The sequence below is a fragment of the Engraulis encrasicolus genome, chromosome 5 (genome assembly GCF_034702125.1).
Source record: "Engraulis encrasicolus isolate BLACKSEA-1 chromosome 5, IST_EnEncr_1.0, whole genome shotgun sequence".
Classification (NCBI taxonomy): Eukaryota; Metazoa; Chordata; class Actinopteri; order Clupeiformes; family Engraulidae; genus Engraulis; species Engraulis encrasicolus.
In genome coordinates, this window is record NC_085861.1 from 12,337,827 (window position 1) to 12,362,782 (window position 24,956).

General features: G+C 45.6%; 1 protein-coding gene across 1 annotated transcript in view; it reads left to right on the forward strand.

Annotated features, from left to right (window-relative positions):
• The window catches only part of stt3b (STT3 oligosaccharyltransferase complex catalytic subunit B), a 90,555-nt gene that overhangs the window by 48,686 nt on the left and 16,913 nt on the right, over positions 1-24,956 (forward strand). Inside the window, exons 7-9 of the mRNA XM_063198724.1 lie at positions 123-269; positions 7,427-7,475; positions 17,104-17,258. Coding sequence (XP_063054794.1) covers positions 123-269; positions 7,427-7,475; positions 17,104-17,258 — 351 coding nt within the window. The remainder of the gene's footprint in view (positions 1-122; positions 270-7,426; positions 7,476-17,103; positions 17,259-24,956) is intronic.

Below are 24,956 nucleotides of genomic sequence, written 5' to 3' on the forward strand. Positions count from 1 at the left end.
CTCTCCCTCTCCCACCCTCCCTCCCGCTATCTCTCTCTCCTTCCCTCTCTCTCCCTCCCACCCTTTCCCTCTCTCTATACCCCCTCCCTCTCTCTCTCTCTCTATCCCTCTCTGTGTGCCAGGTGTGTTTGCGTTGTTGCAGGCCTATGCCTTCCTCCAGTACCTGAAGGACCGTCTGACGCGGCAGGAGTTCCAGACGCTCTTCTTCCTGGGGGTGTCTCTGGCCGCTGGCGTGGTCTTCCTCACGGTCATCTACCTGACCTACACCGGTGAGTTAGAGGAGCCGATCAGGCAGTGTTTCTTAACTGGTGGGTCGGGACCCAAATGTGGGTCGCCGAAGGGTCCTGGATGGGTCATGGTGATCCTCTCCACTACTTGATGAACAAGTTGTATGTCAGCAGTATCGCAAACTTTTTTGGATCATATCGGTATCGCATTGCTGTCAAACATCTCAAGTACAAACCCCAACTCCGATGAAGTTGGGACGTTTGGTAAACAGTGAATAAAATCTAAATGCTATCATTTTCAAAACATTCAATCTATTCATTAGATGGAGAATAGTGAAAACACAACATATTAAGTGTTAAACCCGAGAAAAAATATTGTTTTGGGGGACATATGTACTCATTTCTAATTTGATAAATCCAACACGTCTCAAAAGAGTTGGGACGGGGATCAGTGAAATTTAGTAAACATCCAAATAAGATAAAACAACAAAGAAGAACATTTCAAAATGAATTGTACTGACGGACAATATAGGTGTCCAGGTATAAGATCATCACAGAGAGGCTGAGTCACTCAGAATTAAAGATGCAAAGGGAATAATTACCATAGTTATTACATACATTTTTGAATTTCCTTTGATTTACCACGATTGAGTGTATATAAGACATATTTTTGTTAATAAAATCATTGTATAGGTGCATGACATCATTAAATATACATTGGCTGTAGTCTCACTCTAGCACGCCAGGAATTAGAGCTATTGAAAATTGACCATATTAAGAATGCTTAATGCATGCAAATGATACAGGGGTGTAACATTCTCCTAAGCACCTGAGCTCACTTGAAATAGACCCAGAAGACATGGGAAACTGTCCTTTGCTTACAGAAGTCAGCAGAAGTTGTGGAAGTCCATTCTTTTTGACAATAATAGAGCATTGCACATCCTGTGCTACAGTGAAAATGGACCATCCAACTTGTGTTAGTGCTAACTTCAAAAGTCAGCCTCCATGATGGCATGCGGGTGCAGTAGTGCATTGGTTAAGATGTTCTCACTCATCTGTAGAGTTAAATACAGTGCTGAAAGGCATAAATGGGTTTTAAACAGCATGAAAAGCCACTCGTGCATTATATTTTGAAGGGAGATCTTCGATTACTGCCACATACAGCGCCGCCAGTTAGTATTGGCACCCTTTAATTTTATTTACAAAGTGTGCAATATATCCAGAAATAAATGGAAATATACACAACTTTTATCATCAGGATCTTTTAATTTAACATTATAAGATATTTAGAATTGCCAAGTATTTATTTCCAGATGCATTTTGTAATTTCAAGCAAAAACACGAAAAAGGTAATGTCCAGGAATATTGGCACCCCTCCTTCAAGGGTTAATTGCACACTATTAGACAGCAATGGCAGCCTCCGAAGGTTTTGGTTTTCATCAATGACTGTGTTCTTTCATTTTACAACCAATCCACTGTGCATTTGGATGTGTTCTTTGGGTTTTTGTCTTGCTTGAGTGCACATGATGTTCAACTCAAACCAAGTGTTCTTGCCATGGTTACAAATTTTCCTGTAAATGATGATACCTGTCATGTCATGATGCCTGTCATGATACCTGTGATACGGTCAAAGCCTCCAATACCTGATGCAACAATGGGGTGACATAATATTATGGATCGGACTTCATGCTTGTTTTTTGGTAGGGTGTCCTTTTCCTTAAAGACTTTCTTGCAGAGTATGCAAACATGCTGTTTGTGTGCATCACTGAAAAACTGTGCTATTGCTTCATCTGACCTTAAAACATTCTTAAAAGGGCTGTGCTATGCCTGTATTTTCTCATACAGCCGTCAGGTGTTCCCTGTTATGACTTTTATTAAGCACTGCGGTCTGCCTTGGTCTCCAACCAAAAGGCACTACTTTGTGTAGTGTTTAACACGGGGTGCTTATTGAAAAAAACTACCCAAAACAGTTCAAAGTTGACAGTCAGGTCTGTAGATGTTAGCCCCTGTATTTTTCCATTATTTGCACCGACTTCCAAAGACTTTTATCATAATTTCTTCCCCTACCCCCCACATCCAAGGATGTTCTTTACAGCTCTATGTTTGGCAGATTTCTGAATAACACAACACAGTGTTGAAAATGGCATACCAAGGTCTTTTGAGATTACCTTTTATTATTTGGAGGTCTTGTTTTTGCAAATAATAGTATTTGTGGTGTCCTCAGGCAGCTCCTCTGTCTTCACATTGGTGAAATACACACAAGCTGTAACAGGTGGTTATTTAAACACAAATATCATAACTCCTTGCCTAATTCATGTTATATGGACAAAAGCAAGTAGTTAAAGGTGATTCCCATTTGTGATTTACCATATTTGAGTCAAATTAGGTTTCCACAATGGTATCCACTAAAGGGTGCCAATACCAGTGATCCGAGGAGCTTTACCGTCTTCAATTTTTTCCCTCTCGTAGTTTAGTATTTAATGCTGTTGATTATTTTTATATTAGTATCAACCACAAGCTATCTATAGAAAAATCATGGATGACCTTATTATTTGTTGTCTGGAGATATGTCCCATAATGTACTTAAACTTCAAGGGTGCCAATAGTAACTGGCGGCACTGTAGCAAGGTAAAATTGCATTCTCTAGTATGTTTTAACAGTTTGGCTCCATCATAAGGACCAGCAGGTGATAAAATGGTGGGTTTTTGGTCAAGACCTGTCACACTGTAAGCACTACAGAAAGGAAAACATTGCAAAACATGACAAGGAATACACCTACCATTTAAGCTGGTGAAATCATGTCCAAGATAGGAATTAACACTGTTTTTTTATATAAAATCATCTCACCGGTTAATGTATTTAACTGTTAAGTGTTGTCTTTTGTTTTGTTTTTAGTCTTCCTCGACATTTGCTGCCATTTATTGTCCCCGTCCCAACTCTTTTGAGACGTGTTACATTTATCAAATCAGAAATGAGTACATATGTCCCCCCAAAACATATTTTTTCTCGGTTTTAACACTTAATATGTTGTCTTTTCACTATTCTCCATCTAATGAATAGATTGAATGTTTTGAAAATGATAGCATTTTGATTTTATTCACTGTTTACCAAACGTCCCAACTTCATCAGAGTTGGGGTTTGTACATCGGGAGCATTGACTGTTCACGGCGAGCAGTAACATCTTTGAAATGAGCAGTAACCGTATTGAAAACTCTCAGACAACTGCAGCGAATTTTGTAATCATATGGGCTACAGATTGACTTCTTATTTTGACACTTCTTGTTCCTCTACAAATCTGAGGGCAGATTGAACCATCTGGTGGGCCACATCTGGCCCTCATGCCTTATGTTTGACACCCCCCCTGCTGTAAGAACTGCACTTGTAGGCGGTGTTTAAATTGGGGCGGCGCCCCCTCTGGAGTTTTGCAGTACAGCAGCCAGCCCTGAGCAGAGCTGACCTGAGCTCCTTTGCCGTGTTATTTATAGTAGTGCAATAGAGCAGTGGTTTTAAAATGCCCATGTAAGGAGGCCTTGGCCGTAATACATCAGTGTATATATCAGGGATTAAAGTTTTCCGTCGCTACGACGGATTTCCGTCAACTGGATTTTCGTTTGGACGGATTTCCGTCCGTATAATTTATGTCAATTAATTTTCATTTTTTACTTTCCAACTGAACACAAATCGAGAGCACTCCTGGTCATGAGAAGGTGACGAGAGGTGTGTTTGGTGTACGGATTTAGTTATACACTCTCCACCACTGGTGTGATAGGCCTACAACAGATTCACTCATCAATTGTTTTGAGCCATCCCCGTTCTTCCAAAAAAAGAAGTACAGCACGAGCGGTCAACAATTCGGTGGCGGTGCAGCGCGAGAGACTAAAAAAAATAAATAGCCAACATTGTTGCTGATGGCAGAGAATAAAATAAGTTTAATACTATGTCTTTAAAGTGCAATGACAATCGTTAAACGAGTTGGACTGAGATTCCAATATGGGCTAATAATGCATATGCATGGAATGCATAGCTGGAAGAAGGTAGGACACGTTTCCATTATCGGTGCACCTGCCGGGGCAGATTGTTAGAAAAAAAGAATAGTTTACTTCCGACTGCGCATGATGTCTTTTTCATGAAGGGTTTGCCTTTTAAGCATTGTGGCTTTTACTAACATTATCCATAGCCCCAATGGGACGGCTATCATTGACAGCTAGCTAGGATACCACGCGTTTCATCCTCAAAGTTTAGCGCGCTTGACTGGCTGCGTAAAAGGGCTATGATAGAACTAGCTCCTAGTTGTCTTTCTGACAACGGATACTGTCTCATCTGTAATCATAGCAGATTAACTTTGTTGTTGCCGATATATATTCAATAAATAACTTAAAAATGGGTTGCATTTTATAGGAGTCACTGTTGCTATCCCAGGCAGAGCCAATATTTTATGCCACGTCTTGTTCTGGGAAGCAGTGTTCTGATGGGTGGACTCATATGGTTGATAAATGCCGTTTCGATGTTTGTTTCACTTTCAAGGCTTGTTGTCGGCTATTGTGTGATGCTTTTTTTGCTAACTGGAATAGTGTGCAGCAACAGTTGTGTGTGTGCTTGTTTTTGAGTGGCTCAACGTCTGTGCCCATCTTCTCGGACTATGCGTTTCGTTTGAGTTCAGTTATTTGCGCACTGCGCACTCAGGGCTGATGGGTGGGCGATTTGCCTTGATTCGAGTGGAAAGTTACGCGACAAGCTTGGGAAAGTGTGTTGCTTTTGTTAAACATAGACGTCTGACTGTGACTGTGTCATGTCTGCGTGCGTCGTGTCAGCTTGTGAGAACACGAGTGCGTGCAGGAATCGGGGACGTTTTTTATATCAATGGTAAGCGTGTGCCTGGCACCGCACATCGAGAGGCAAAAAAGTAGCCATAGGTTTTCAAAACGGTAGAACACAGAGGCAGACTACCGCACCCTGTTTGTAAACGTCAACAAGTTGTTTGTAACAGGATGAATAGTGAAAAAGGGTGATAACATACAAATATCCAACAACTAGTTTTCTCCCTCTGATTGCTATGACCAGACAGTGCATTGTTTTTTAAATGTCAGAAATACAACTGCAAGCAATGCGCACCAGTGCTTTCACCAGAACAGTGTTTGCCCATTCTGATGTGAAAGACAAAATATACCGGTAGCCTGCTACTACTACAACAACAACAAAAACCATAATGGGATCACTGTATCAATGCATTGCAATTCCAAGTCAATCATTCTGTGAGATCAGCTACCATTTTGAAGCAACACTCATTGTGAATGCATTCTGCATAATGTTGTGAACAATTCATAAATAATGGGTAGAAATAAGAGGAAATAACCAAAACATGCCCCAAATTGCAGTTCAGTGTTTGCAGTCTGATATAGTATCCATCATTCCTCCATTCTCGGCCAGTTCTAGTCAATCTGGTGGCCTAGGCCTGCCCCCTTTCCCTTTTTTTGTATTTAGAAATTGGCATCTGTAAACATGGCATTGTAGGCCTACATTGAGCACATCTGATCTAGTACCTACAGGTGCATTCATATTGAGTGTATACAGACCTACTTAGTGTATAATGAATATTCATTGTTAATGTGAAGTGTAAAGTTTTATGTTGGTTGAAGTTCTGATTTTGTGGCAGTTTTTGGTATTACTGGCACCCTCAAGACATAGGCCTATTCTGCTCTAGGTGACTGCCCTGTCTGCCTATGTCTAGCGCTGGCTCTGACACCATTCCTTGCGTAAAACCAGTGTATGTTTCGTTACGAGGGCAGAGCCTGGCTACATTGGTTTTCGTAGGGTTACGGAGTGATACTCGATCAGGTACCTAACCGGTAAAAAAGTTCAGTCAGATGACTTTTTTTTGCTTTAATCCCTGATATATCAGCCTTGTCGTGGTTAAGTTCGGGAGCCCCTGTAATAGTGTGCGATACAGAGACAACTGAGAACAGGAGACGGCTTACAAAGGCCAATTAACTACGGGAGCAGCTGAGGGATCAAGCCCAGAAAACCTAGCAGTCCCAGAAAATCTAGCAGGGCTCTGCTCTCCTTTGGAGAGGATGGAAATGTCGTGGCCTTGTTTCTTCAAGATTAACTTTTTTTGGCACATAACAAATGTGCAGACCACCTCTTTTAGAATCTTTGCTGCGCGTGTCAAGCACGTGTGGAGTTCTGTTTTGGATGAACCCACCTCCTACTACTTAACAAACTTGGCAAACAATCTAACACAAGCAAACACAAAGCCACAGTTTTCAGTGTTTGAAGAGCGTTGCGCCCACTGTATGGATGGCACCGTGCTACTCCGCTGCTATGCTGGCGTATTATTTCAGAACGATGACCCTTTCTCCATCGCCATCTGTCTTCAACTTCTTCTGAGTTTTGCTCTGCCTACCCAAATAACATGGTCATCTGTTCTCTCTCCATCTGCATAAACACCCCCGTGCATGCACGCACACACTCACGCTGACACGCTCTTCCGCACAGAACACGCACACACAGCTGCAGCCACTCTAGCTTGTGTGTTTGTGTTTTTTTTCTCTTCCTTTTTTTTCTTGTCTTTTTTTCCTTTATTATTTTATTTTATTTTTTCCCTCGTGTTCTTCCACAGCGTTCATTACTCATGTCTGTGCCACAGTACGGCAGAGGCACGCGAGGCCTGGGAGATCTCATTAGGGCCCCAGCGCTCCTCCTTCCACTCTTTCCTTTCCTTTTCCTTTCCTTTCTTTTCCTCTCCCTCCTCCTCTATCTCCTCATTCTTCTCCTCTCCCCATTCCTCCTCCTCTCCCCCCCCTTATTCTACTCATCTTCATCTGCCTCTCTTATTTTACTCCTCTCTTCTTTACTTTCTCTTCCTCCTCTGTCTCGCCCCCTCTCCCTCGTCCTTTTCCTCCCATACAGCACTTACCACCTCTTTTATTTTTTATTTTTTTCACCCAAAATCAATTAAAACAGAACTGCGCACACCATGTTGGGAAAGAGCAAGGACAGAGAAAGAAGTGATGGGAGGAGTGGAAAAACACATATCTCTCAAGTGGCTCTATTGGTGTTCTCAGCTTCTCTGAACGCTCCTGTTGCTGCTATTCCTGTTGTTTTGTGAATAGTTTGTTGTCTAGATGTAAACGATAAGGTTATAAATAGTTGGTCTGTTACCAATTTGTGCCTGTGCTCTTTTCTTTGCTTTGTTTCAGGTTACATTGCCCCCTGGAGCGGTCGATTCTACTCTCTGTGGGACACAGGGTAGGTACAGCCTTCAAAATCAGGCCAACGAAGACACACACACACACACGCACGCACACGCACACACACGCACACACACACACGCACACACACAGGGGCACGCACGCTTAAACTTCTAAGCCTCTTCCTTGTGGCCTCAACATCATCTCAGTCCAACACTAAACAGGAGGCTTTTACTTTCTTTCTTTTTCTAATTGTTGGGCTTTTTATGCCTTTATTATGACTGGGCTGGAAATTAGCGAGGACAGAGAGACTGGGAGGGCTCTGCGCATGGACTGTCGACTGTGCTACGCCTGGGCCAGTAGCTTTTACTTTCTTAAGCGATGTACTCTCGTTGTACAAGCGATGTACACCTCCACCACCACCTTGTCCCCTATGAAATGACAGGACTGGCAATAGACTGCCCTAGATCACTGGCTGCCAGCAGTATAGTTGCTATTGGTAACTGTACTTATCTCAGTGGACACCACAGTGTAGGAGTTCAGAGGCGCCACCTCTTCCTCTTCATCCCCTTCCTCATCTTCCTACTTCCTTTTCCTCCTCTTTGTTTTTCCTCCTCCTCTTCTACCTCCTTCTTTTCATTCTCTTCCTCCTTCACCCTCTTCCTCCTTCTTCTCCTCCACTTTCCTCTCCTCCTCTTTTTCCCCTTCTTTTCATCTTCCTCCTCCTCCTCCTCCTCCTCCTCCGGCTCTTTTCCTCCTCTACGTGTGGCTGATGTGATGGAAGGTGACGGCGATGCAGAGTGAGTTCAGCATTAAACCCGGAGAGAGACTTAAGAGTCTGGACATCACTCATGCCCCTGCAGTCCATCACACCCCACCCCAGCACAGCACAGCAGAGCAGTGCCTGCCTCCCCTACTGCTGTGTTCGCGCGCTTGTGTGTCTCGCTCTCCCTCACTCTCTCTCTCTCTCTCTCTCTCTCTCTCTCTCTCTCTCTCTCTCTCTCTCTCTCTCTCTCTCTCTCTCTCTCTCTCTCTTAGTCTCTCATTCTCTCTCTGTCTCACATACTCTAGAGCGCACACAAACTCTTGCGCGCGCTCTCTCTATCTCGCACGCACGCACGCGCGCACACACACACACACACACACACACACACACACACACACACACACACACCAGTGCTTGACACTAACTTTTTCGCTTACCAGCCATTTTGGCTAGTGGTTTTCCTGACTCACTAGCCATTGGGCCTTTTCACTAGCCATAATTTTCTTAACCATCATAGCAGCTTTAAAGAATTATATAATAGGCTGTAATAATGTGATGTAGGCTAACATAATATAATATAATATAATATAATATAATATAATATAATATAATATAGGGCTTAATAATTAGCCTATAATTGTTAGGCCTATTAACTGGTCCATGCATGCATGAAAGAACAGATTTACTGATCTGAGGAATGGCATAGGCTATATTGACCATGCAGAAACACCAAGCACAGTGTTGTGGAAGGGCACAAATGTAAGCTACACGAGAGCAAAATATTTGCGCCTTTGATCTGAAAGGCACTTTTTTCATAGCCTGGCTCTCGCGAGACCCCTAGTGCTTCGTGCATCTTCGTTACACTTCGTGAGCTCGCACAGGGGTCTGGTTCAGCCTTGTCGAGCCCGAAGTCCTCGAGTAGAAAATAAACGTGCCCCGACCATTGGACAATGTCAATGTCAATCATCGTGGAGTGAGGCGTTGACGGGTATGACGTAGCATCTTGCGCGACATCACTGTAGTGCTGCTAGCACACCCCTCAGTCAGTGTGGCTAGCACAACAACGGCAGCCTGCATACTGTATGAACTCTGCGATTTCAAGTGTTATCACAACTACCAAACATTCATTCTTTGAGAGAGGAACAGAAAACAAGGAATTAGTTGGTGGCAAGAACGTTCTCGCTCTTCTTCCAATGATCCACTGAAGGAGAATGAGCAGAGCGCAGCGATGTTCAGTCTTCAACTGTTTACAAGACCAACTTTAAGTGGGGATTTTAGTCGAGAGGTCCATGCCACATATAAATGGTGAGTGAAAACCTCTTGGTTGTTTCTAACGTGTTTTTGATGTGTGTGAAACAATGACTGACATGGTAGGCTACAACTGTGAATGCCCCCATAGTGCCGGTAATTCAATATTGTACAAGCCTCATTTCCAGACCTCGCACGCTATGGTGACTGAGTGCTGTTGATCATAATAGTATGCCAAGATGTCGCATTCAGACAAATTTGTTTATGCTATAAAGTTCGTGTTAAATTAAATATACTATCCCCGTGATCGCTGCCAATGCAGCATGTCCCAAAACGTCAGCATGTGAGAGATGGAATGTTTATTTCACGACGACATTCTGACTTCAAACTCACCAGGATGGCTTCCCCACAGACCTATACATATTGGTATAGGTCTGTGGGCTTCCCCTTTTCACTTTCTGTCCTAGTTGTTAACCTGTTTCGATGGTAAAGACTAAAGTAATCACAGATTTTGCATGGTTAAGAGACCTACTTCGTGTGGAAACAGAATTTACACAAGAGGGTACTGGAATAAAAACAGGGTGAGGCCTGTCACTCACCAGCTACTGGCAACCCCAAGTCTCCCTTTCGGTCAGCAGTAAATTTAAAACTAAGTAATAGTAGCCTACTGCTGTTCAGGTCTTAGCCTTAAATAGGTATGAATTAAAATGCAGATACTAGGCCTATAGAGTATTTAGAATTACAGTTGCCTTGTTTGCTGATTCTATTTTAACATTGTGTGTTGTTTTCAGGTAGGCAAGTCATGGAGTTGGCAGCGTCTGCTGGGATTGTCATCACAGACCGGGTCATCCAGCTGCTACACATGTACAGTGGAAATTGAATTAGGCTCTTCCCTCACTTGTACTGTTGTAAACCATCAAATGAACACTCTAGGTAGACAAGACAGTGAGTTCAGTAATGGCTGGCACAGAGCATGCGCACCACAAGTTTGGAGCCAGCCAGGTCATACGTGTTGCACCTACCACAATTCCATTTCTTTGGTCTTCTGTGTTGAGCCTGTTTCAAAATGCGCCTGTACAACCACATGTGTATAGAATCTACACTACACTACTACTCCACCAAGATCTAGACATTACTGAAGAGTTGGAAATGTTATCATGGTCTGCTGACAGCTGTACAGAACATGTGTACTTAAATACCAGATGTGCCACTTTCATTAACGAGACTGTCTGCTCTGGGTTTGGGACAAAGCCTAATGAGGCAGCAGTCAACAACAGTCCTTACATTTGACATCAGTTACAAAACAACCTATGGTTTTAAGGTACTTCATGCTACTGGTTGTGAGCGAGGCTTTTTGTGACTGACTCTCCCTAATGACAGATTCATAGACATAATGGAACATGTAACACAGCATTAGTTCAGAATCTAACCATCATCCATTAGGAACAAAGAAGTGGAATCTTGTCACAATATCGAACCGAATATTGAACAAATGGTGTAAATAATGGTGTACACAAGTAATTGGAACATATGTAAATACAATTTTATTGTGAAAAGAAAACACTGTCTAATTGTTTTCAATGTACAGTAATGAAAGTGTAAATAATGACATAAGATATCAATTTATATATACACATTTTTTTCTTTTAAATATTGGTTACTGGCAATGCAAGAAACATAGCTTACAAAATGTACCGTTCTTGGTGTTAGGTGATGTATTGTACAAAATGAAAACCCAAATGGTGACGCACTCCTGAAATGTTGCAAGTTCTTTAAGGAAAATGCCTTGAAATCTTGTTCTAATATTTTGAAAGGCATGGAATCTATGAGGGGATGTGCTGTTTCCTCTATGCTGTCGTTTCTTCATACACCTCCTGGCGTCAGACACAGACAAAGGAAGTATAGAAGTATATTAGACAAACATTTCAGAAGGTTATGTGTGACAATTGTGGCTACATACAAGGTTTTGAACAAAAACAACACGGGAATTGCAACACATTTTAAAATATTTCTAGGTGACTTAAAGTTCATTAACAACAGGGTATGCTACTTACTCTGTGTACAGAGTATTTTCCACCCACATGTTGCATTACTGCCCTTGTACATCACTTTGATCAAAAGCGTCTGTCAACTATAATGTTATGAGGAGTACAGTCTCTTGAGAAATTAATATAGGTTTAGGTGGATAGTGGTGCAGGACAGCACATATACTTTTCAGTTACTCTTACTAAGAATTCAAACCTGTAACATTGGATACCTTCCGAGGCCACAGGTACAGGTGAGGTCAGCAAGGGTCCTATTTACCTTGATAATAGGTTCTCAGTCATTTCACATCCCCACCCTGATGAAAAAAAAACTAATTGTTTACACAAATGGGTTTTACACCCCTTAACAATACGGCTTTGCTTGCTTCAGTAATGTACTCTTTGCCTTTGACCTAGCAATGGATGTAATAAATCAGACATACCTTATATAACCGTGGGTCTTGGGTCACCTAATAATGGAGAGAGCGAGAGAGAGAAAAGACATCACCATTGATCAATTAACAATGGCACTGTGTGTGTGTGTGTGTGTGTGTGTGTCCCAGCTTATGACGTTGAGCACGATTAACTTTGGGTCGTCCGATCAACTAGGGATGGTCACCTACAACTTATCGAAGTGCTTAGCACACTCACTAATCGACTATTTGAATTGACCACAGCTGAAGTGTTTGAGAATACAATCGCGCACAATAACAACGGCAAAAGTGCGACGGCATGGTCCTCTCGTCGAACCGTAATGCAGTTTCCAAAGTGTATAATAGAACTTAAGACGCCCCATCCTGTCTCGTCTGACGTGAACAGCTCTTTATGCCATCCAAGTTAATCAGACCCGAAGTTAATCGTGCACACCGGGAGTAGTTAATGCAATCCTGGTGTATATTTCTCTCATGGTAGGATATACAAAACGTATGGGACTGTAAACGATTTACTGTATGATCATAGGTAAATTGGCATGCCTAACGGTGACCAGAACACAACCAATAATGCTAGTAGCAACTGCATGCTGTTGAGGCTGCATTGTTTTCATATGGCTGGCAATTTTGTCTGAATAACATTTTATCGCTGGTCAATCATTTTCAGCGAAATACACATACTTGATTAAGTTTTATTCATCAATATATGTCACATTGGTTGTGCAGGCAAGCAGACGTCCATTTTGTCTGCAATATTTATCACCCCGTCAGAAACGGACAAACCCATGCCCGTGATGTGTTCACTAAAAGAAAATATAGCCATTTCAAGACATCTGACTTACCATATCTTTGTTGTGATTTATCTGATGCAAACGATGCTGGCACCAAATGAGTAGCCGGTCCTCCTTGGTGCTAGGGGCTGGTAGCATGTAACCTGGCTCTCACGTAGGTGGATTGTCAGGTAGCATGCCGCTGTTTGGACCCTGCAGAGTACTCGTGCACTATGTCGGATTGCCAACCAAAATCCACCGATGCCTTGTGTGTTTTGTAACCGTCAGTGGTCCGATGTCGGACACAGGTGGCATACCACAGGCGGCTTGCCGTTCAAACGCCAACAATGATCCACTATACACATGCTAGCTGGGCTGGGACTACTGTCAACATGCTAACTGCTCTGTTGTGGCTTCTATCTCGCGTCGCTGAAAACTACGTCACGGCCCGTTTCGATGTGATTGGTTGAAGTAGTACGTCACTCTTACCTAATTTCTCCAATCACGTTCGAGCTAGAACAGCAAGGTTACCACCAAAATTCCAGATGGATGACAATCCATCTGCGCGAGAGTCAGGTTACTTTTTTCATATCATATAGGCCAATCTGTGGAGGTTGCCGTCCAAATTGATGCACAATAGCAAAAGTCATTGCCAAGTTCGCCTCTCCTCGGTGTGGAATAACACCTCTTCTGGAATATTTTCGTATAGTGTCCACTAAAAAGCGCACACAGATGCGGTAACTAGGCCTACAGAAGGGGCTACGACTTCCTTTCATTTCGTTTAATATTTTGTTGTTTAAATAAACGGACGCAAGGCGAAACGGGCAAGAGACGTGCTTAATGCAGTCTGGAAGGCTGCAGTATATAGGCTACTCCTCGTTGTTTAGCCTAAGCCCGGTTTGACAGTCGGGAACAACAGCACAAGAAACATGGAGGAATATTAAGGTATGAAGACATACAGGCAAATCAGAAAATAATTTAAACCGAACATTATTAATGCCGCATGTGTCCTTGTCTTATCACTGCGCTTATAGTCTCGAGACTTTCACAAGACAGGCTGGCGTGTTTTCCTCTCGCCTTGGTCATTTTAATGTAGGCTTACACTACTACTAAGTATTAAACTAATGACAGATCGCAAAACACGTCAGTTGAGATGAACTTGGCTACTTTATTTTCACGACTAGGTTTTCAGTGACATTTCCAAACGCACGATATGCCGGTAGCTCGTTGCCACTCCTCTTCGCAAGACTAGTCGCTCTATCAGATTCTTGGCATGCGTGACACACAGGTGACACGTGACACAGGTGCTTCATGGGTATTGTAGGCTCGCGAAAGCGCATTGTATTGCTTTTGTAGCAAAGACGGTCCGAGGAAAAAAACTACAAAATGCGGTGCCTCATCATTCAGAATAGTAACGGACCCGCCAGAATGGCTAGTGAACCTTCGGTATCTACTAGCCAACGCCGATATTCACCCGCATTTGGCTACCTGGCGTGTGTTAGTGTTAAGCCCTGACACACACACACACACACACACCCCAAAGCTAGAGAGAGGGTGGCAAGGACGGCAGTGTTGTCCTTATTTTCTCCTGTTCCTCGTCGATTAGTGTTGCATTACTGTAGCCCTCTCCCTCCATAACTAATGCACATAATGCTGCTCTACTCCTGTTCTGCTCTCATATCCTCATAAAAGCCCCGAAGCCACCTTGTCTAGTCCCTAATCTGAGGGGGATAAAGAGAGGAGGGGGAAAGAGAGCAGGAGGAGAAGGAGAAGAAGAGGAGGAGGAGAAGGAGAAGAAGAGGAGGAGGAGAAGAGAGGAGGTGGGGAGGATAGGAGATGATGGGCAGAGATTAGCAGGAGTGGATAGGGGAAGAGGGCTGGAGGAGAGAATAGGGGAAGAGAGGAGGAGGAGAGGATAGGGGAAGAGAGGAGGAGGAGGAGGATGGGGGAAGAGAGGAGGAGGAGGAGGATGGGGGAAGAGAGGAGGAGGAGAGGATAGGGGAAGAGAGGAGGAGGAGGAAGAGGAGGATGGTGAAAGAGAGGCGGAGGAGAGGATGGTGAAAGAGAGGCGGAGGAGAGGATAGGGGAAGAGAGGCGGAGGAGAGGATAGGGGAAGAGAGGAGGAAGAGGAGGAGGAGAGGATACAGGAGGGAATAGATGGAGAGCAAGTGACAATGGGGAGGCGGGAGGGGGTGTCTATCAGCTGGACGAGTGCATCTGCTGCACTGCAGATAAGGGCCATGAAGGATGGGAGAGAGAGATGAGGGAGATAGAGGATAGAGATGAGAAGCAGAGAGAGAGAGAGATAGAGGGGGGGGGTGGAGAGAAGGGGAAAGATAAAAGGAGTGGAAGAGAGTCGAGGGCGATAAAGAGAGAGATACAGGAGAGAATGACTGATTGCGATAAAGAGAAAGAGGAAGGGAGAGAGGAGAGGCAGAGAGGGAGAGGGGAAGGGAGAGTGTTGTTGTGATGGGGAAAGGTCAGGCCAGGAGATGGTTATCTGGAGCCGCACTCAGACAGGGCAGCCGGAGAGAAGACTGGCCACCCGAAACACCCAATCAGAGCAGCCGGAGAGGGCACTGGCCACCAGAGCCACCCATTCAGGGCAGTCGAAGAGGAGAAGGCACTGGCCAGCCAAAATAGCCAATCAGGTCAGCCGGAGAGAGCACTGGCCAGCTGAACCATCCAATCAGGGCAGCAGGAGAGGAGAGGGCACTGGCCAGCCAAAATAGCCAATGAGGGCAGAAAGAGATGGCATTGGCCAGCCAAAAGAGCCAATCAGGGCAGCCGGAGAGGGCACTGGCCAGCTGAACCATCCAATCAAGGCAGCAGGAGAGGAGAGGGCACTGGTCAGCCAAAATAGCCAATGAGGGCAGAAAGAGAGAGCATTGGCCAGCCAAAAGAGCCAATCAGGGCAGATGGAGAGGAGGGGGCACTGAGCAGCCGAAATGGCCAATGAGGGAAGACAGATGGGGCACTGGCCACCCGAGCCACCCAATGAGCGTAGACAGAAAGAGCATTGGCCAGCCAAAATAGCCAATGAGGGCTAACAGAGACGGCACTAGCCAGCCAAAGTGGCCAATCAGGGCAGCCGGAGAGGGCTCTGGCCACCCTAGCCACCCAATCGGGGCAGCCGGAGAGGGCATTGGCCAGCTGAACTACACAACCTGTTACACAGCATCATCACACTCCTAACCACACACACTATCACAGATACACACTCAAACATATACTTAGGCACACGCAGCAAAAATCACTGTCTCTCTCACGCATACACACGCTTACAGAAACACAGCATTGTCGCATTGCTTTATTTACACACACAGATGGGTAAACAAAGCAGAGTCCTATCACGAAACGCATAAAGACCGCACGCACGCACGCACGCCAGAATCCTGTCCCTGCACTGCGCACACACAGCGTGACAGAGACGTGCGTAGGAGTACAGTAGGAGACATGCGGTGTCAGTGTCTGTGTCTCTCTTCCCCCGTGCACTTCCTCAACGGAGATCAGACGCCTCCCTATTCTGTTTCATGTCAAAGGCAAACTCAAAACAGGGGTGACTTCTTCCAACTATAGAGAACAAGGAGAACAGGGCTGACTTCTCCCAACTATAGCTATAGTTGCATCAACTCACTGTCTGTCGCATTGAAAAATATTGCCTACTCCAAAAGAAATGTGAAGCGGAAAAAAAAAAAAAAAGGAAAAAGTGTTGGAAAAACTCCCTCTTGCCCTTGTAGAGTTTTGTTGGTGGTAAATGACACTTGTGTTAAGTTGAGCAGCGGGGGTGGTGATGGTGGAGGTAGGGGGGGTGCGCAGGGTGTTAACTTGAGCAGCGGGGTGGGTGGTGGTGGCGGTGGAGAGGGGGTGCGTGTGCGGTCTTTGGGAGGTTGCCAGAGTCATCAGCGTTCTGCTCCCCTGTGCCGCGCGCTTTACAGCGCTTTATCACTCCGGCCGGCCAAAAGCGCTGACTAATACGAAGCTGGCTGGCTCTTGCTTGCTGCCCCCCTCCCTCCCCCTTTCCCTCTCTCCCTCCCCATTGAGAAATATTTGCTGTTTTAGTGTTTGCTACCCCCTGCCAAAATGCTTAGCCCACAAACAAGATGTACTCCCCTTGTGGTATCAGACACATCCTAGAACAGTCACTTCACTTCACACCCCAACTCCACCACTTCAACAAACCCAGCTTTTTATCTGACATTTTCAATTAAAGTCTGTGTCCTCTATTTGTGTGTCTGTCTGTCTGTCTGTCTGCCTGTCTGTCTGTCTGTCTGTCTGTCTGTCTGTCTGTCTGTCTGTCTGTCTGTCTGTCTGTCTGTCTGTCTGTCTGTGTGTCTGTCTGTCTGGGTTGTCTGTCTGTCTGTGTGTCTGTGTTCGTTTGCGCGTGTTTGTTCGTTCATGTGTACGTTCCTGTGTGTAATGTAATGTTTCTGTGGTGTCTGTGCAGGTATGCTAAGATCCACATCCCCATCATCGCGTCGGTGTCGGAGCACCAGCCCACCACCTGGGTCTCCTTCTTCTTCGACCTCCACATCCTAGTCTGCACCTTCCCCGCCGGACTCTGGTTCTGCATCAAGAACATCAATGACGAGCGCGTCTTCGGTAAGATGCATGCATGCATACAGACATGCACACAGACACGCACACAGACACGCACACAGACACGCACACAGACACGCACACAGACACGCACACAGACACGCACACAGACACGCACACAGACACGCACACAGACACGCACACAGACACGCACACAGACACGCACACAGACACGCACACAGACACGCACACAGACACGCACACAGACACGCACACACACACACACACCCTGGTCTGTTCCTTCCCTGCCGGATTCTGATTCTGCATTAAGAACATCAATGACGAGCGCATCTTTGGTAAGCTTGGGAAAATGTGCATATCTACGTCCGCGCAGACACGCACGCACACACGCACACACGCAGACAGACACACACAGTCTTGCAATAGATGGAGGCCAGGTGGGGGTATCTTAGCCAGCGTATGCTTCAAGGGCGCACAGTATGTTTGGTGTATTGCATCTCTGTCGTGCCTAATACACCTCCTGCTGATGCAAAACTTTTACTGCACCGCAACAGCGAGCCTGAGTACAGATGTTTGGGAGTGCCACCTGCCACGATGTTTCAGCAAGGAAGGAATGCTAAAATTGGTTCAGCAGCGCCAAGACTGTAGTCATTATATTTTGGTGTGATTTTGAAACATGTTGTGGGGTCCTTCTCTGAGAAGAGCAGGGAAAGTGTGACATTGATTTTACTGTACGGACTGATGGCAGGCGCTGAAGGCGTGGAAAGCGACGGAAGTAATTGACTTTGCAAGGAAGAGCGAGCGGCAGAAGCGGCAAAAGCCGCAAAAGCGTTTCCAGCACCGAGGGAGTCAAAAGCGTTAAAACCGAAGAATATGTTATGAGCTCAGCGGCAGCTGATGGAATGTTTACATTTTTCTAAACACAAGCTTTGATTGGTTGTATCGTTAACCGTGTTCATCGCCCCTGATCTGTACTTTCCAGACGGGACTCTGCAGCATGCTCTTTCAACACCTGCTGCCTGTCCGTAGTATGAATTGTGTGTGTGACGGAGGTCATCTTGCACCTGTTCACCCCCCTCGGGGATCGAACGTGCGACCTCGTCAACTACAACGGTTCGGCAATGGGAGACACAGTACGATACCGCTGGGCCAAGAGACTAGTCTCTCGGCCCAACGGCACGAGACTGTATGACGCTATCGGAGGGAGGTTTACCAACGTTCCACGCCAACTCTGTGCTAGTTAGCCTCCGTTACATGTGTCTGATTTTTCGTTTGGTTTGGCTCATCATTTTCAAGCCATTTTTACTGGCGCATAAGCGTGTGAACACACTCTACCTTGCCCTATTAACCTTGTCACACAATTCACACTGAAGTCAAGGTCTCGTTGGTGGTAAAAGGCACACCACACTATAAGGCTTGCAACACTGCAGTCCCTTTATAGCTGTATTTTGCTGAAGCTGGCGTAGTTTTGCAATTGCTTATATAGGGCACAGTTTTAAGTTCCTGGCAAAGAGAAAAACATCCTGGTCCTTGGTATTGCAAACGGCCCACATTTTTAAGTTGTAAGTGTCAATACAGGATATGTGCTGTCTGAGAACGGTTCTAGATAGTAGAAGCAACCCAGACTTTGGTGGGGCTTGGATAACATCTCATGGCAAACAAACCACCAGGCATTTAGAGTCTGGCGTGCAGCCCAGCATCTGTGAGATGGCATTGATGATGCATGATGGGAGGTCGCAGTAGTTAGTGGCGATGCGCCATCCAAACACAATCTGCGCCTTCTGCTTTTGGGCTCTCCAAGTGAAGTGCGATTTCAGTGGCTCTTCTTCGGAAGCGGAGTCGGGTGACTCATTGCCTTAAGTAGCCCAGCGCTTGCCCACACAGTGCGTCACGACGGTGCTTATAAGACTCTTCTCTAAAAGCACGGTGGCCTGAATTCAGAGAGCAGGTCTAACCAAGCTGTGGTGTGGGAGTGAACCATGGCATCTGTGACTGATTCTGACAGTGGTGGCTGTCGGTACACAATGGCAGGGGAGCAGACAGGGGGTTGGAGAAAGGGGTCAGTTGCCCCAGGCCCAGGGAAATGAGGGGCCCAGGAATGGCTCCTCATTACATTGTATGTATTGAGTGGAGTGGCCCTTTCAGATGATTTTGTCCTGGGCCTGGCCAAAGCTGTCACCGGCCCTGCACAATGCCTGGCTAATTCTAGGCAAGGGAGCTCTTATTGGGGAAACCTACTATGCCAACGATCATCTATTAGGAAGATACAGGCTCGCACTTTTCAGGGATCCATGAAGTGTCAGGTGAACGCCCCTTTAGGAGACCTTTGGTAAGGAGACCTTTGGAGTCTTGAGGTTGAGAACAAATGGAGTTCCCTCAACGCTGTAGATGGTGGTAGCGCACTTCTTGTGAAAGCCGCCACCAAAAATCACAGAAAGAGATGATGTAGGGGACAACGCCCCCTTAGAAGACCGAATTTGAGCACACTCCTTTGCATTGGGTGGGAGGAGTTTGGGATATCTTTCACTACTAAGAAAATCTTTGCCTATGCTGTGTTGGCTTAGCTCTCGCCCGCCACCCACCCACCCACTTACCATTGCTGCCTTTCACTGCCAGCGTGTCGTAGTAGTTTTTAAGGGCCTTACAGAAGATGGATGGTCCTTTTCTCTCATCTCACTGAGTGTGTCGTATAACCCTGTGCTTTTCATTTAATTGAATCTCCCCCTCCTATTACCCGAGACTTTCTAGGGCAGGGAGGATAAGGGGCTTTTGGCTCGGGGGCAACTGGAGTCGCCCTCCGGGAGGCAAAACGGTGTCGCATAACTCCAGCAGGGGTGCTGGTGTTGTGTGATGGGGTTAGGGGCTTGGGACTGCGGGGGGTTGGTGGTGGTGGTGATGGTGGATCTGTCTTCGCCACCAACCCCCTCGAACACTCCAGTCCAGCCACAAGTGATATCCCTGGGGCCAGTGTGGAGAGCGCTAGTCAAGGAGGGAGGGAGGAAGACGGGAAAGAAGGAAAAGGGAGACAGAGGGAATGAGAAATGGAGGGAGAGAGAGACGGCTAGTCAAGGTGGTAGAGGGAGAGACGGAGATAGAGATAGATACTGACATGGAGAGAAAGAGAGGGGCATTACCAAAAGGCCTGTCCACTCCCAGCAATGATGAGCAGGGCAGAGAGGATCCCCTCCATTAGCATCTGGCCTGTCTGAGTGCTTCCATGTCATAACATTAGCTCTAGCTCAGCCCCGATTAGAGTGGAGCTGTCCGAGGACAGTCAGGCTGAGGAGGAGGAGGAGGAGGAGGAGGAGGAGGAGGAGGAGGAGGGTGTCTGGTGAGTGGATGGGCTGGCCGGTGGGTGGTTTGGTTCTCGACAGACGATGGGGTTTGGGAGGAGGGGAGAAAGGGGTCGACCAGGCGGTCGGTTGGTCTGAGTTTCGATGTTCCAGGAAAGAGCTGGGCGTGTTTTGGCTCCTGTACTGCAGTAGGGGTCCTGGGCACGGAACCTACACATTGCTGCCTTTCTAAGCTCTCAGCTATGGCTATGGAGAGCGCTAGTATTGGTTAAGGCATCCCAGCCAATTCAAATTCAAGGCAGTGGTTCCCAAACGTTTTCAGTGGGGACCCCCTTTTTGACTATTTGAGTATTTTTTGAGTATTTTACCATTTTTTACATATTTTTACCATTAATATTGCTAGACTTTGCATTAATAGTTTGCCCAGTAATATTGCTAGAAATCCACAGGACAGCAAATATATATATTAACCCATTTTAGCCTGAGCCCTTTTTGGGAATAGGTGCCCTCTCCCCTTTAAAAACCTAAATATCTCAGCCTCCGAGGCACATAAAAACATGAATTCAGTTGCATTTTTTAAGCAAGAACCTTTATTTGCATTGGAATGTGTTCATTCAGCTCTGACATAGCCACATTTTTAATAAAACAGCTCAAATCTCAAGAACCTTAATGCAGCGTATATGTCGCTGTCCCTTTTGTCCGCGACCCCCATTCAGTACATCCGCGGGGTCCGGACCCCCAGTTTGGGAACCACTGGGTTAAGGCATCCCAGCCAATTCACATTGCTGCCAGCTCCCCGTCACAACAGCGCGTTGTAGCCTAATTATTTGTGCCATCAAGCCGAAGAATGCCCCCTCTCTCTTTTTTTGTGAACTGCTGCTTTTCAGATGCCGGCTTGCCACTGGAATTAAGCGCTCCCTTTTTCTGACAGGCTTTTTTATATTGCCTTATCCACTGAGCTTTTTTATTGAGCATCCATAGCCAACTGTGTTAAAGCTGAACTCTCAATGCCCTCCCATCAGTTCAGCCAATTTTGATGTCTAACTTGTTACTATTTGGCGATTGCCACACCCGGCGTACACAGCGGGTGCCAATTTACAAGCGTTCTACGATGAGCCGTTATCTGACATCCTTGATGGCCAAACAGACCTTTTTTCCTCCAGTTTGCCCTCGCTACAGATGTGTGTGTCTTTATTTGTTCACACACACTTGGTGGTGGTGGTGGTGGTGTGACGGTGCAACATGATCTCCAAAATGTTCGTGCTCCTGGACACGGATGTTAAGGACACGAATTCTGTGATGTGAATTCTGTGAAGTGCTCTCTCTATACTCCCACAGCTCTATGTTTCCACAGTCTTGTGTTTTCTCAGGATTTTTCTAATTTCAAATATTTTTTCTCAAAAAAACATTTCTTAATGACAGGTTAGGGTTAGGGATTGTTTTGGTCTGGGCACAGCTAGTATTCTTTCATTCATTATATGGATTTGATAGCCTATCAACCAACTGGAAAAGGTATTTCTCAAAAATATGTCTTTAATGACAGGTTAAGGTTGGGGAATGTTTTGGTCAGGGCACAAATTAAATAGCTATCACATTATTTTGTTTAGGATTAGCATTTGGTATGTATTTTCTAATGATAGAGTTAACACAGTGCTGTGGGAATAAAGAAAGCACTTCCGTGTGTCCATCACGGAAAATAATTCCGTGTCCAGGAGCACAGAATTTTGGCAAAATCCGTGCTCCTGGACACGGATTTCGTGTCCTTAACATCTGTGTCCAGGGGCACAGAGATTTTGGAGATCAGGCTGGATGGTGAGACCAAATGATTGCATTTTTGAAAATCCTGTGATTTTCTGTGGCTCCTGAGTGCTTATCTATTGGCACGGGCGGTGATTCAGACTCTCACCCTGCCTTTACCCCCATTAACAGAGCCCACACTATCAGGCAGAGCAGAGAAGAGAAACTTCAGTAATTCCAGGGGGAAATTAAGGTGTCCAGCAGCAAACACGATACACGTTGCACAATCAGGAATAATCAGAAACACCTCACAATGTTGAATCAATGAGAGTATGGATTCCTTGCAAAAAAACAGTTGTTTCAATAGGCAGAGGGGTTTGCATTTGTAATAAGGTTGCTACGGTCCCATCTTGAACCTTAATGTTGGTTCACAGCTTTTTTATCGGCGGGCATCTTTTTGCTATGCAGTGTTGTTGATGTCTGCATCATTTTAAAATGAGCCAAAGTCATTTGTTTGTTGTAGATTTTTCTGTTATTGTCTAATGTCTAGTGTTGATGTATCCCACTCTGCCTTTGCCAATGGCTTTCTAGACATACTGCAGAATGACTATGCTTTGAGGCTTCAGGCTTTACAAGCAGCTTTGGGAGTGGGACTCTGTCTCAAGTGGAGACTAGACCTGAGGTGGCAAACTCAGTCCCTTGTGGCCCGCTGAGCCATTTCATGTAGCCTGCAGAGCCTTTACAAAACAAGACGACTTTTAAATCCAAATACGGTTTAAATCCACATAAATACGGCCACTCTGCATCCTTAAAATGGCTACCTAAAACAGGGGTCTTGTGAACTTGAAGTTAATCAAGTACATGGGCTACGTCTAAATGATAAGGTGGGCCACATTTTTTTCATCACTACCATCGGAGGGCCACATGACCACAGATCTAACTGTATCTCACAGACTTTGAGGTGCAATTGCAAGTTCTTGCAGTTGTTATAAGGCTGCTGAGGCCCCACCTACAACCTCAATGTTGGTTGACCTTTTTTTAACCTTTTTGATTAGCCTTTGTCAAGGGCTATCTAGACACACTGAAGAAAATCTATGCTTTGAGTCTTCAGCCTTATAGGCAGTATCAGGAGTTGTACTCCATCTCAACAAGACTAAACTGCTTGTAAGCAGCGTTTGGGAGTGGGACTCTGTCTCAACTAGAGACTTGAGTGCTTGTAGGCAGTATCAGGAGTATGGCTCCATCTCGGCTAGAGATTAGACTCTGCTTGTACGCAGCATCGAGATTGAGACTCGGTCAAAAGTGGAGACTAGACGGTCTGATTGTAGGTGTCGGGAGTGTGAGTGTCTAAAGTGGAGACTCGACCAGAGATATTCTATAGAGATATGCCAACATAATAGGTTTCTATGGGCACCTAACGCGACCAGGTTCCGGTCTGCCTAAAGGGGCGTGTCATAATGCTCCTACAATGAATACAACAGTCCTTAGGTCTGCCTAAGGGGGGCCATAATAGAACCAGGAAACAATGGGCCAATGGAACCTCTCTCTCTCTACTCTCTCTGACTCGACTGCTTGTAGGGCAGTATCAGGAGTGGGACTCCATCTCAAGTGGATCGTGGAGGGCCTGCGCTGCAGCAGTATTTTTGGCAGCACGGCACCACAAAATGTAACCCCGAAACGAATTGAAGCCCCAGGATTACTGTGGAGATGCACAAAGCTGCTTGCGTCATATTGATATGTTTGCAAGTGTTAATTTTCACCATTCAGCCATTTCAGGGAGCGAGACAAAAGCATTAGTGTATGGATTCATTTTCTCATTATTGCTCACCGTAGTTTTTTTGTTTCCGCTCTCGCTATGACTGGAAGCAATTATTTTGGAAGATGAGTTAATACAATGCGTCTCTCTCCATTAGGAGTGCAGTGGATAGAAAAGTGGACTTCTAAGTCGGTGGTGGACAGCTTGCAGCAATCACCAGATTCCTGCATTGTTTGCATTTCACTCTGCACAAGTCTAAACAAACAGCTCTGTTAGGCTTGTTACTTTGTTCGTCGTGAGTGCAGTGTTCAAGTCTGGAAAGTCTGCCTTTCTTGGGCCAGAGAGCTGAAAGCGAAGGGACGTGTGAGAGGGGGGTTGCAAGTTGAAATATACCAAACACCAGGACAGCCACCGAGGTGTCCTGAGCATGCAACCATGTGACCATCCCCACACTGTGCTTCCCAAGCAGTCTCTGCCATCCATGGCTGCCGGAATATTGAAATCATGTGATGGTGCATCTGCCACTAGATGTTGTGGTACCTATTACTGTGTGTGCGTCCGTGTGTGCGTCTACTTGCTCTGTATGCCATCAGTGCATTGTAGTTTGCTGGTGTGATCTGACTCGAGTGGTCCAACATTGGTGGTTTAAGGTCTCTCTCCCTCTCTCTCTCTCTCTCTGTCTCTCTCTCTCTGTCTCTCTCTCTCTCTCTCTCTGTCTCTCTCTCTCTCTCTCTCTCTCTCTCTCTCTCTCTCTCTCTCTCTCTCTCTCTCTCTCTCTCTCCTCCCCCCCTCTCCTCCTCCTCCTCTCTCCAGTGGCCCTGTATGCGAGATCAGTACTGTGTACTTAGTATGATGGTGAATCTGACTTTCTGTCTCTCTCCATCTCTCCTTCCCTCCCTGTAGTGGCCCTGTATGTCATCAGTGCGGTGTACTTCGCTGGTATGATGGCACATC